Source organism: Paramormyrops kingsleyae, chromosome 19 (assembly GCF_048594095.1).
Source record: "Paramormyrops kingsleyae isolate MSU_618 chromosome 19, PKINGS_0.4, whole genome shotgun sequence".
Lineage (NCBI taxonomy): Eukaryota > Metazoa > Chordata > Actinopteri > Osteoglossiformes > Mormyridae > Paramormyrops > Paramormyrops kingsleyae.
In genome coordinates this window covers 30,174,312-30,187,536 of record NC_132815.1, presented here as the reverse complement: position 1 = coordinate 30,187,536, position 13,225 = coordinate 30,174,312, and the positions used below count along the sequence as shown (strand labels likewise).

General features: G+C 40.7%; 1 protein-coding gene across 3 annotated transcripts in view; it reads left to right on the top strand.

The window, feature by feature from the left end:
* LOC111834231 (tumor necrosis factor alpha-induced protein 2-like) overlaps positions 1-13,225 on the top strand; it is a 57,471-nt gene that overhangs the window by 18,991 nt on the left and 25,255 nt on the right. For all 3 annotated transcript variants that reach the window (XM_023793293.2, XM_072702655.1, XM_023793292.2), the window contains 3 exons: positions 6,751-6,865; positions 12,194-12,316; positions 12,873-12,967. In XM_023793293.2, coding sequence (XP_023649061.1) covers positions 6,751-6,865; positions 12,194-12,316; positions 12,873-12,967 — 333 coding nt within the window. The remainder of the gene's footprint in view (positions 1-6,750; positions 6,866-12,193; positions 12,317-12,872; positions 12,968-13,225) is intronic.

Sequence of the window (13,225 nt, the reverse complement as noted above, 5' to 3'; positions counted from 1 at the left end):
AGAAGTGCGTCCTTAAATCCAGTTTGAAATGTTCTCCCGCTAATTTCCACCTAAAATGTTCTGTGTCCATTTAAAGTACACAAGATAGGTTTATTCTTATTAGTCTATTAATTCTAACTGATACAGACATGTCCAGTGAAATGTGCTTTAAGCATTAAACTACAGGGGACAATGCACACCGTGTAACTTTCATATGTGTTTTTATATGTATTTATTAATAATTGCACTGTGTCCATTCACCATCAGTGACTTTAAACAAGACAGCTGGGCTATTGAAGGTGAACAACTTACTTACTAACTGTATTCAGAGGTTGTTTGAAATTAGAGAGAACATAAATGAATTGAGGGAATGAGGTGCGTTTCCTTATAATGGGCGTCAATGGAGAGGAAAACGTCTAATGTGAGATAAAGTCCATATTCCTAGCATTTCGATTTTGATTCCTTGCCAGGCGAAAATCTTTATGACCAGATATGTCTGAGAGAAATTTGGTGATTATTGGTCACTTTTTTGGTATATGTAGCCACATTAAGCTTTTTCACGCTTTTAGCTTTTTCGAGTGTCCCCATTGAAATATTAATTAAAATTCGCCCGTAAAGAAATCTGGAAAACCAACGAGTGTTGCTTGCTTTTGATGAAAGATATTACAGCCAGAACATTAAATATAAAGCTAACTGTGGTCTCTTATCCTAACGTTTTGTTGCTGAGGAAATCCCTTATCCAGGTGAAGTGAGCTGCTGAGGCCCAGGTTGTTCAGCTTTTGAACCAGCTTGTGCGGTCATACTGTATTAAAGGCAAAGATGAAGTCCATAAATGGCATCCTCACATAGGTGTTGCTGTTGTCCAGATGTTTGAGGGCTGTGTGGAGAGCAGTTATCATGGCATCCTCTGTCGACCTGTTTGCCCTGTATGTAAACTGATGTGGGTTGGTGTCAGCTGCAATAGCGGCTTTAATGTGGGGCATGATGAGTCTTTCCAAGCACTTGGCGTTGATGGGAGTTAAAGCAACTGGGCGGTAATCATTCAAGCAGCTCACTGGGCTCTTCTTCTTGGGCAGTGGAACAATGGTGGCTGACTTAAGGCAGGTCGGAACTACAGACTGCAGTAGCGAGAGGTTGAAGATGGTTGTGAAAACCTCCGTTAACTGGTCTGCACATGGCTTAAGTACCCTCCCTGCAACTCCATCTGGACCAGCTGCTTTCCTCACATTGACTCTGCGCAAAATGGTTCTGACCTGATGTTGCTGCAGCTGGATGGGGGTGTCGACCCTTTTTGGAAGAGCAGGATGAGTGTGGGCCATACTGTTGTGTTGATCGAAGCGGGCAAAGAACCTATTTAGGGTGTCAGGTAGGGTTCTGTCTGAGAACTCTGCCGGTGTGTGGGCGTCTTTGTAGGCGGTAAGTGCCTTGATACCCTGCCACATATGTCTGGAGTTGTTGCTGTTAAAGTGTTCCTCAATGCGCTGTTTGTGTCTGCGCTTGGCCTTTTTGATGCCTTTCAGCAGGGACTGACATGCCTCTTTGTAAGCCTGCTGATCTCCTGACTTAAAGGCAGTATCTCGTGCTCTGAGCAGGGCACGCACCCTGAGGTAACACTCCCTGTGCAAAAGTTAATGTAAGAGAGCACAGCAGCTGTGTGACCCTCTAGTTTGTTCCCTCTGCAAATATTCCCCAATCCATAGTGTCAAAGCAGTATTGTAGGGCTGCAGTGGTTTCCTCAGTCCTCACCTGAATTGTTTTAACTGTTGGTTTTTGTAGATTAGAGGTTTATAGGCAGGTATCAGGGACAGAGAGAGGTGGTCTGAAAGTCCAAAGTGTGGCAGATGGGTGGCTTTGTAGGCCTCTGGAATGTTGGTGTAGACCTGGTCCAGAATCTTATTTTCCCTCGTCAGAAAGCTCACATTTTTATATATTCCGGGCAGGACAGACTTCAGGTTTGAGTGGTTAAAGTCTCCCGCTGCAATTATAACACAGTCCGGCTGCGGCGTAAGCTGTTGATTAATGGAACGTTGTAACTTCTCCATGGCTAGCTTAACATTAGCCTTTGGCGGCACATAAACTGCGGTTATAACAACCGACATGAACTCTCTCGGGAAGTAGAATGGTCTACATTGTACCATCAGATATTCCATGTCCGGACAACAGTGAACAAACACACACAGTCCTCCTCCCCGCTTCTTACCGGATTTGGTTGTTCTGTCCACTCAGAAAGTAGCATAGCCCATTAGCTCGATCACAGTTAGTGGGGTGAAAGAGTCCAACCATGTTTCTGTTATTACCATCACACAGTAATCCAAGCAGCGTGAGATAATCCGCAGTCGTATCTCATCCATTTTCTTGTTGAGCAAGAAAGAGACTTGGAATGGCCGGTTTGTGGGGGCTAGCATTTAGCCTCCGTTGCCTGCGCCGCTTCAGCAGTGGAATGTTGTAAACGGAGACTATGGTTCTTCAGATCGCCGGTGGAATGAAGTCCCAGCCACTTTCATTACAATTTTGGTGCTTATTTTGCTCCTGAACCATAATCAGTTCAGTCCTGCTGTACTGCATGTGTGCGACTGATACTTGATTCAGCAAAATAAATGTAAAAACACAAAAAAGAAAAAGAAAACTGCTAAATCTCGTGCAGCGCCGGGCCGCTATTGTCAGGGTCAGCCCGTGTTGTGGTCTGTCTGTGTTCCCTTCCCCGTTTGGCCATCAGGCGTTGCTGGTCATCCTGTTCTTTATGTTAGTCTTTGTTCTCCCTGGTTACCTGTCTGGTCATGTGGCTCAATATGTTGAGCATGTGGTTGTCTGTGTACCCTTCTGTCCTGTGTTTGAATCCTGCCTCCTCTGTTTTTGTATTTTTGATCCCTAGTATTTCATTTGAGTTTCTCTAGTTCTTGTGTTTGATTTTGTAGTTGGTTTTTGTTTTGTTCCTTGTGGCCCTGCTTGTCTTTACCTGTCTGTAATTCCCCAGTGTTGGTTCCTTATTCCTTGGTTAGTTCTTAGTTTAGGGTGACCAGATAATCCACGTCAGGGAGGACACTCTGAGCTAGGACAGGAATTGTAAATTACCATTTCAATTAAAAGGACCTGGATTTAATTTGAGCACCAAGTTCTTGCTGTGTGTTGATTGGTCAGTCTCCTATAATCACTAACGCTAATGTGAAACAGCTGGATGAGTCTTTCAGTCAAGGAAACAAACCAGTCAAAGCACAATAAGTGCTGAACTATTTAGCCAATCGGAGGAGCCTTTCAATTTGGAAGTAGTTTGTAAAACCCGAAGTAGCTCAAAGTGTCCTCCCTGACATGGATTATCTGGTCACCCTATCTTAGTTTCCCTGTTTTTAGTTCTTTTGAGTTTATAGTTTCACCTGTGCCCCGTTTCCCTGGTCTTTGTTAATTAGCCTCACCTGTCCTGTGTTAGTCTCGTTACCCCTGAGTGCTTTAGTTCCTGCTTCTGTTCAGTTCCCCAGTGGTTCGTTGATTGTTGTTTGATTAGTATTGAGACGTTTGTGTGGTGTGTATTTTGCTTATTTGCCCAGTTTTTGTCAATCCCTTTATAGTTTTTGACCCCTTGCGGTCCTTTTGGTTTCATTGTGTTTGTAGTGTTTTCTGTTTTATTTAGTAAACCCCTTTTGTTCTTGGAGCCGCCAGTGGGTCGTCCACCCTTTTTCTGTGTGCACTATGCCACGTTCTCGTGTCCGAGCCATCCGAGTCCATGACACGCTATGACTACTCATGGTGCCATCTTGCACCCAACAAGATTATCTGATCAAAAAACAGTTGTTAGTGGCAGCACTAATTTAGAACAACTGAAATCATACACAAATCGCTTTAAATAAAACACATCTTATGAAAAAGGTCAAATTTTAGTTGTAATATAAAAGGGAAGTTCCCTAAAGAAGTAGAAAATATATTGTTTGCATTTCTTGCAAACAAAAAAAACATTTATTGTGATCATGTCTGTCTGGGTGAAATTGATCACTATAAGCAGATGATCGTTATAACCGATATTTTGTCTTTTTCTTTAGGCCTCATATATACCTGAATATAAGGTAATAAAATTCAGTGTTGCTATTGACTCTGTCAAAATATTTGATGGGGCTGTCCGGGTTATACAATGCTGTTTTTCAGACAGCCCCCCTTTCTAATTTTATAAATAAGCAAATACTTTTATCTAAAACCACATATAAGTGAGGTAAGCTGGGGTCACGGAGCAGGGTCAGCCATGATTCCACCATTGGGTCCTTGAGCAGACCCTTAGCTCCAATTACCATTTCTGCTGTGTTTAGGTCAGTTGGCCAGGTCATGTGATGTGACACACTATTTTAATTTTTTTCTTTCCCTGTTTATGCTCCCTCTTGAACATGTCACCCGGTGATATGGCATTAAGTTTCACTGTTATGCTGATGATCTACAGCTGTACTTTTCCTTGGATCCAAACAACACTGCTAACATACACTATATTACCAAATGTATTGGGACACCTGCCTTTACATACACATGAACTTTATTGACATCCCATTCTTAATACATAGGCTTTAATATGGAGTTGGCCCACCAACTCTTCTGGGAAGGCTGTCCACAAGGTATAGGTGTGTTTATGGGAATTTTTGACCATTCTTCCAGGAAAGCATTTCTGAGGTCAAGCACTGATGTTGGATGAGAAGGCCTGGCTCGCAGTCCCCACTCTAATTCATCCCAAAGGTGTTCCATCGGGTTGAGGTCAGGGTTCTGTGCAGGCTAGTCAAGTTCCTCCACACCAGACTCGCTCATCCATGTCCTTATGGACCTTGCTTTATGCACTGGCGTGCTGTCATGTTGGAATAAGATGGGGCCATCCCAAACTGTTCCCACAAAGTTGGGAGCATGAAATTGTCCAAAATGCAGTATTAAGAGTTCCTTAAACTGGAACTAAGGGGCCAAGTCCAACCCTTGAAAAACAACCCCTTACCATAAACCTATCCTATAACTAACTTCAGCTTAACACTGACAAAACAGAGATGTTAGTAATTGGGCCACAGTGTAATACAACTCATGTGAAGCAGGCCTCATGTTAATAAAGAGGTACAGTCTAGCTTTTACTAAGTGAGGAATACTATGAAAGTTATCGTGCATTCCATTTGCCTCGGATTCCGATTTTCGGAATCCGAGATTACGTCACATCCGGTAAAAACTCGGAAAAACCGAGTTGGATACGTTCCATTTGCCAAAGTAGCAGCAATACCATCGACCCGTATGAAAAAGCAAGATTTTTTGCTTAGCCGGACAACTTGTCGGATTTAAGGTACCTCAGTTTAAATGGCCTTTATTTTCGTTCACTTACAATTAGCCCGAACTACCTTAAATCCGACAAATAATCCGACTAATCATGAAATCCAATTCTAGACCGGTTAATTGGGTAGCCATTGTTAGCCATATCACTTGATAACACATTACGCGCGGTGCTTCACGTATAAAACTCCGTAGCAACACGTCCACAGATAAGTTGGACGGTATAGTGTGTGCGACCGATTTAATGAGCCAGAAATGAGAAGTAGTGCTTAAACAGGATAAAACTACAACTTTCCCTTCTGTTGATAAAGGGCGCAGCCATCTTCGATTCTGAACTCGGGATCCTCTGCGTTATCCGAGATCATTCTCGGATCTCCGAGAAACGGGAGCGCGCATGTCGTCACTTCCGGCTTCGAAACTCGGAATCCAACTCGGAATCCGAGTTCCCAGGGCAAATGGAACGCACCATTAGAGCATTTCTTTCCTCTACAGCAGGGGTCTCCAACTCTGGTCCCGGAGAGCTACTATCCAGTAGGTTTTCTGTCTTACTTGGCTTCTGATGAGCCACACCTGGCCCTGGTATTTACCTGAGAACAGGTGTGGCTCATCAGAAGCCAGGTAGAATTGAAAACCGACTGGATAGTAGCTCTCCAGGACCGGAGTTGGAGACCCCTGCTCTAAAGATACAGAACTAGTCATATACACTTCTATTACATCTCGCCTGGACTACTGTAATGCTCTATTCGCTTTACTGAACAATTCGTACAGTTCTTTCATTCATCTTCAGCTGGTACAAAACACTGCAGCCAGACTACTTACAAGACCAAGGGTTTGTGTGCATATTACCCCTGTTCTGGCTTCACTTCACTGGCTAGCAGTTAAATTCATAATTTATTTAAAAATTTTATTGATCACTTTTAAAGCTTTGCATGGTTTGGCTCCAGAATATATTTCTGGATTATTAGTTCTCTATCAAACCAATCAGACCTTTCCGATCATCTGTTCCAAAGTCGAGACTAAAGGCCAAAGGTGATAAGGCTCCTTCTGTGTTGGCTCCTATGCTCAGGAACAGCTTACTGCCAAGCATTAGGTCAGCTGACTCATTAGACAATTACAAGTCACATTTAAAAACTCATTTTTACCGTTCAGCATTTCATGGTTCATATTTTATTGATGTCTTAAATTAGATTTTTTATACTTTTGTTTTTATCTTAGTTTTATGTTTCATGGTTTGTGTTCTTATTTTGTTGTTAATGCTTTATATTTGCAATGTTTCATATTATATAGTCCTTTTCTCTTTTACATGTTTTTATTATGTTTTCTTTTTGTATGTTTTTTTATTGTGTTATATTTTCTGTATTCTTTTTATTCCTTTTATTATGTAAAGCCTTTTGTGCTGCTTTGCTAAAGTTATTACCTTATCACTCGTCTTTGTTGGTAGCATGGCACGTTCAAAGTTCTGAATGGTTCTGAACCCATCATTTTTTTCTATTTCAGCAACGTACTGAGGCACAAAAGTCTTCAAACAAGCATAGACCTACAGGCACTTGGACCTCTGCTGCCTGAAGATGTGGTCCAGCCCCTGGAACAGCAGTACCTCTCCCATGCTGAGGTAGTGCCTCATTCTGACAGTGAATTTCCTGCAGACCCTGGGCTGTAAAAAGGCTCTGTTTGGGCTGTAGTTTCTGCTGGCTTAATTAAGTTGTTTAAGCTCCATTCTGTGAAAATCAGCAGGGACATAGCTTAGATATTTAAGCAATACTTATACGTAACTGCAACATAAAAACGTGTGCAGTCTGAACTATTTCTTTTATTTATTTATTTATTTTTATTTAGCAAAACAAAAGCACACACACACTGGCTGGAATACAACACAAAAGAAAGGAAAAATTGTACATACAATGACAAACAGAGTATTATATCACAGATCAAAATTGACAATAACCGGGGAGAATACATAAATTATCTATACACCTCTAGTAACACATTCCAAACCGCAAGATGTCACAGGTAGAAGCATTTATGAAATTAAGGTATGGAGTCCATATGCGAATGAAAGCATCAGTTGTCAAATGAATAATACAGGTCAAGAGTTCCAGAGGGATAATCTCCCTAATAATTGAATGCCAGCCTTTGATGGAGGGAGGCTTATCACTGATCCATGACATCAGCAAATTCTTCCTGGCAGCAAAAGATAACAAACTAAAAAGTCGTCTTTCAAATTTATCTGAAATGAGCTTACAAGGAAAGCCGAAGAGAAGTAACAAAGGATCCAGCTCCAGATCCAGGCCAAAGATGTTGTTCAATTGAGCCACAACTTTGGACCAATATGCCTGGATCCTATAACAGTTCCAAATGCAATAAATATAATCTCCTACATTAGACTTACACTTAGGACAGAGTGGCGAGTGACTTGCATTGTATTTATGTCTTAATTGTGGCGTGATATGTATTCTATGTAAAATTCTAAGCTGAATGGCTCTTGCCCTATTACAAACCGAGAGCCTGTTAGCTTGAGACCAAACCATCTCCCATTCCTCTACTGGAATATCCACCCCCAGGTCTTTTTCCCAAGTCAGTCTTAGATATGAAGTGCTATCTGCACCATAGGAGCATAGAGCTTTATAGAAAAGGGAGATCAACCTGTGTGATGGGGAGTTCCAGAGGATTTCCTCAATAACAGAAAAAGAGTATTTAGAGATAAGTGTGGTATTTTTGAATATATAGTTTCTAATTTGCCAAAATCTAAAAAAGTGCTGTCTAGGTAGATTATATTTAGAAACTAAATTATCAAAAGACATTAGAGATCCATCCTCAAACAAATCACCCATCCTACAAATTCCAAGAACAGGCCATAGATTAAAACCTGAATCTGTAACACTTGGCAGGAACTCTGGATTGTTCAAAATTGGCAAAAGAGGTGAGGTGATATCGCTCTTGCCTTCCAGCCTTTGAATAGCACGCCATGCCTTGAGGGTATTGTGTACTAAAGGACTATTAAACAGAGTTCTGCATAACTTTGAACTAAGAGAGCTGAAGTTTAGATAGTTTTAATCTGGGTTTCCTTTTGCTCCAAATAAATGAACTGAGCCACCCAGGTAACTCTTTTATAGCCTTATTGGACAATAAAATAGGAATCATTTGCAATGGATACAGTAAGCGGGGTTAGACATTAATTTTCACCAGAGCCACCCTCCCCAGCCATGACAGAGGGAGAGCCATCCACCTATTCAAATCATCATGGATTTTTCCTAACAATGGTGTAAAATTGGCTTTATATAATTGCTCAAAAGTAGGGGTCACATGAATACCCAAGTATACAAAACCATCCTCAGAGTATTTAAAGGGAAAGGAGGGAGATTGATTGATGGGCTTCTTATTACCTAGGAATAGGGCGACTGATTTAAAAAAATTTATCTTATACTCGGAGAATTGTCCAAACTCCTGAATAATGTCTACAATTTTTGGCACAGATACCTCGGGATCTGAAAGAAAGAGCAACACATCCAGATACAGCCGTCTCCTCTCTCACCATCTGAGCAAACGGCTCTATCGCTATTGCAAAAAGCAATGGGGAGAGGGGGCAGCCCTGTCTGGTGCCCAGAAACAGGGGGAAATTGTCAGATCTGTGACCGTTAGTAATAACAGCTGCAAAAGGATCTGTATAAAGTATAAAATAGATAAGGCCACTCCACGGAGTCAAAAGCTTTCTCAGCATCCAGAGACAAAATAAGAGAATTAAAACTTAATTTATGAGAGAGCTTGATAATATTTAGTAACCGCCTAACATTATGAGCGGAACTTCTACCTTTAATGAACCCCGTCTGGTCTTCATTAATAATAAGAGGTAGAACCTTCTCCAATCTTAGTGCTAAAATTTTTGATAACATTTTTAAATCAGAGTTTAGTAATGCAATGGGGCCTATAGGGGCTACAAACTTCTGGATCCTTGTCTTTTTTTAATATCAGAGAAATATTTGCTTCACGAAGTGAAGAGGGCAGACTATCAGTCAGAAATTAATGATTAAGCATGGCTAAGAGAGGGTCTAATAAAATATGTTCAAATTCTTCATACAGTTCACATGGGAGGCCATCTGGCCCAGGTGATTTTCCAGATTTCAGACTACGGAGTGCGATCCTAGCTTCCTCTCTTGTGATAGGAGCATTAAGAAGATTCCTTTGATCCTCAGAGACAAGAGGAAGAGTCAAACGATCAAAGAATGATACCATAGAATTGCGTCTTTGAAAAGAATAATTAGATTTATATAGCATAGAATAAAATTGTTTAAAAGTATTATTTATAATATGTGAATCAAAAGATTGCACACCGTTAAGTTCAACTATAGAGATGATAAATTGTGAATACAATTTAGATTTTATCAAATGGGCTAAATATTTACTAGGTGTGTTACCCCACTCATACAATCTTTGCTTTGAGAATAGAATATTTGAGTGAGACTGTTGGTTTAGCAATGAGTTTAAAGATGCCCGTAACATATTTATTTTTCCTAAGGAAGCAGGTGAAGGATAGATCAGATAGCTATCAGTGGCAACATTTAAGGCTAACTCTAGGTATTTTTGTTTTTCTAATTGTTTCTTTTTTTATCAGTGAGATATGAAATGGAGAGGCCTCTGATGTATGCTTTACAAGCCTCCCAGAGAAGTGAGGGATTATCTGTGGATGCTGAATTAATAGAAAAAAATATCCTAAACTCTGAGAAAAAATGTGAGAGGAATTTGTCATCTCTACGCAACAGAGTATTGAATCTCCAGCATCTAGCTGATCTTATAAACCCCTTCACACAAACATCTAGAACAACTGTCTCATGATCAGAGATAACAATATCTTCTATGTAACTGTTAGAAATTGTTTGCATCAGAGCCTTAGAAACAAAACAGTAATCAATCCTAGAGTGACAATTATGAGGGTTAGAGAAAAAGGAATTTTTTTGGAAAAGGGTTAAGAGTATGCCAAAAATCTATATATCCTAATTCTTTACAAAGAGCTTTAGATTGTTTGGTGATAAAAGACTTTCTGGGGGGGAATCTATCCCATAAAGAATCTAATAAACAGTTAAAGTCCCCTCCTATAATAGCCAATCCAGACGCATTCTCTTTAAAATGAAAAAAAACTTTTAAAAGGAATTCTGAAGAGTAATTAGGGGGACAATATAAATTTAGAAGTGAAAACTCTTCTCCATTCAAAGCTCCCTTGATAATAATATATCTTCCAAATTTATCCTTAATATTCTCTGTGACTCTAAAAGGTATCTTTTTATTAATTATAATAGCTACACCTCTGCTACTTTTTGTAAAAGATGAGTAATGAACCTAACCAATCCACTTATGTTTTAGGTTCAGATGTTCACTCAGGTGAGTTTCTTGTAGCATAGCGATATCTATATTCTCCTTACAGAGATGTGTAAAAACTTTCCGTATCTTTATCTGCCCGTGTAAACCCCTTACATTCCAAGTACAAATTCTTAGGTAACTAACCGCCACGACGTGCACCCAGTGATGAGTAAATCAGGTAGTACCCTTCCCCTGACCAACACATTTATAATCGTCGCCCTGCCATTACATTCAAAAAGCAGCCATGTGTGTCTCAGGTTATATAAGTGAACAAAAATACATATCAAAGCAAGCCAAACTGGCAACATGAGGGAAAAGGAAAAAAAAAGGAAATAATAATAGAATAAAAGACTCAAGAAACATGAAAAGGAAAGAAAAACAGAATGGGGGACAGTTCCCCTTATCTCTTAGGGGACACAACCTCACCTCTTAAACCAACAAGTTAACCACGCACTGTAGCTCTGGCTCAAAGGAAGTCGACCAAAATAAGTCTCTTGAAAACCACCCACTCAAAAACTAATTAAAATTATTAAAACATCCCCTACTCAGTCAATATAAAGGAACAAAAACAATACAAAGAGGTACTCAAGCCTTGATTCGTATAAACTACAAAAGAACAGGCATACAATCTGTAAAAACGAATAGTTCAGCCCCTGACCATTATACGACAGCACGCAAATCAGGTATTAAAGCTCGCAGCCTTCTTATCCAAATACTGCGAAACTGCAGCAACCATCTCAAAGACTTTGGAAGTATTTCCAATAGACACCCATAACTTGGCTGAATACAACATCGCGTAGCGAGCGCCCATCTCTCGAAGTCACTGTTTAACGGCGTCGAATTCCTTACGCCTCCGTATCATTTAGGCAGAGAAATCCTGATAAAATGACACCTTGTTGTCATCGTACCACAAATCTCCATCCCTCGAGAGCATCCTGCTGGCGTCAAGAACCTTCTGCTTGTCCCTGTAGTTATGGAACCGAACGACTAGCGGCCGGGGTCTGTCCTTAGCACCCGGTTTTGGAGCCAACGTACGATGCGCCCTCTCAATCTTGATACGCCCGTTCTTAGCCTGCAAGTGTAGAAAATCGGGGATCCACGTTTGAAGAAAAGCAACGGCATCAGTACCCTCCACCTCTTCATGAAGGCCTAAAATTCTATTGTTCTTGCGCCGGCCTCTGTTTTCCAGATCGTCGATGTGATCATTTAGAATAGCGACTTGTTTTTGAAGACTGAGTCCGCTGGTTCCGGACTGAGTTCGGGTTCACGGTTAGCATCACCTGAGCTATGCTCCGGCTCATCAGCCTCTGCATCCGCGATCAGATCCTTTTTCCCAGTTTTCTTAACAGATTTAGGCATCTTCGGCAAAGACTGCGGCCAAAACGTCTCTAATGACATGCTACACAAAATTTGCAGCTGAAATCAATGGCTTGAGTACTCTATTTACGAGTAGAGGATAGAAAACAAAAGAGGGGGCAAGAACCTCTAAAAAACCTTACCGCTCCCAAGCCGCCATCTTGCACGCCCCTGAACCATTTCTGATAGGATCTGCAGGTAAGTGTGTAACCAAGGTCACTATGCCTTTCAGAGCCAGCTAGGCACGTGGATATCCAAGGCCCTGACCGATGAGAACGCGGCATGGAAAAAAGGAGATTTGCCCAAAAAGGAGGACGGATATTATACCACAGCCATGACTTTTCCAGTCATCAAGGTACAAAACAAAACGTCTTTCCTTTGCTGCACCACTTGCTCCTCTGGAGTGTGTCTCTTCTTCCTGTTTCCTAATGAGTCTAGGAATATAATACTATATTTCTGGTGCTTGTATTTACACATACAGTGCCAGATACATTCATAGACATTCATAAAGACTTACAGGTTGCTGTTGTTACTAATAGTACCTACATTCAGCTCGTAATAATCAGTCTGTGCAGCTGCTATCTTGTAATAGAATAAATATGACTGTATACTGTACAAATACACAGTAAACACTCCATAAAGCCAAATACAATAATCAATAATAGGGACAGTATGAATTTTAAATTAAACTCCTTTAATTCCCAGCTGTGATTGAGGATCTGTAGACTGAGCTGTGTATGGCTCATTTAATTCCTGTCTGTCTCTTTGTTCTCTGTGTGATTATTTTCTCAATTCTTCCTTGGCATGTCACACATTATTTCCTTGTTCTGGTTTTTGATGAAAGTGTGTCAGGCCAAACTCTAGGTGGCACTTCCCTAACGTTACCTGCATGTTGCCATCCCCTGTCACAGCTTGTTGATGACTGCGTAAAGGAGGCAGGCACCATTCTGGGAGACATTATGAAGGCTCAGAGGATTGTGTGTCAGCTGGGGCCATTTTTACAAAGGTATGGTTTAAAATCCAGCCATGACCACTGACTAACAAACAAACTCAGAAGTGAATAGTTCAGGTCCTGAAAGCAGTGTTGGGGAAACTACTTTTAAATGGTAGGCTACAAGTTACTTATGATTAAAAGTAGCTAGGCTAGAGCCAGGCTACTGTTTTAGTATTGTAGCTAGCTACACTACAAGCTACAGAGAAAAAGTAGCAAACTAGATTGAAGCTATTTCATCCGGTAATACTTAATATTTGTGCTGTAGGATAC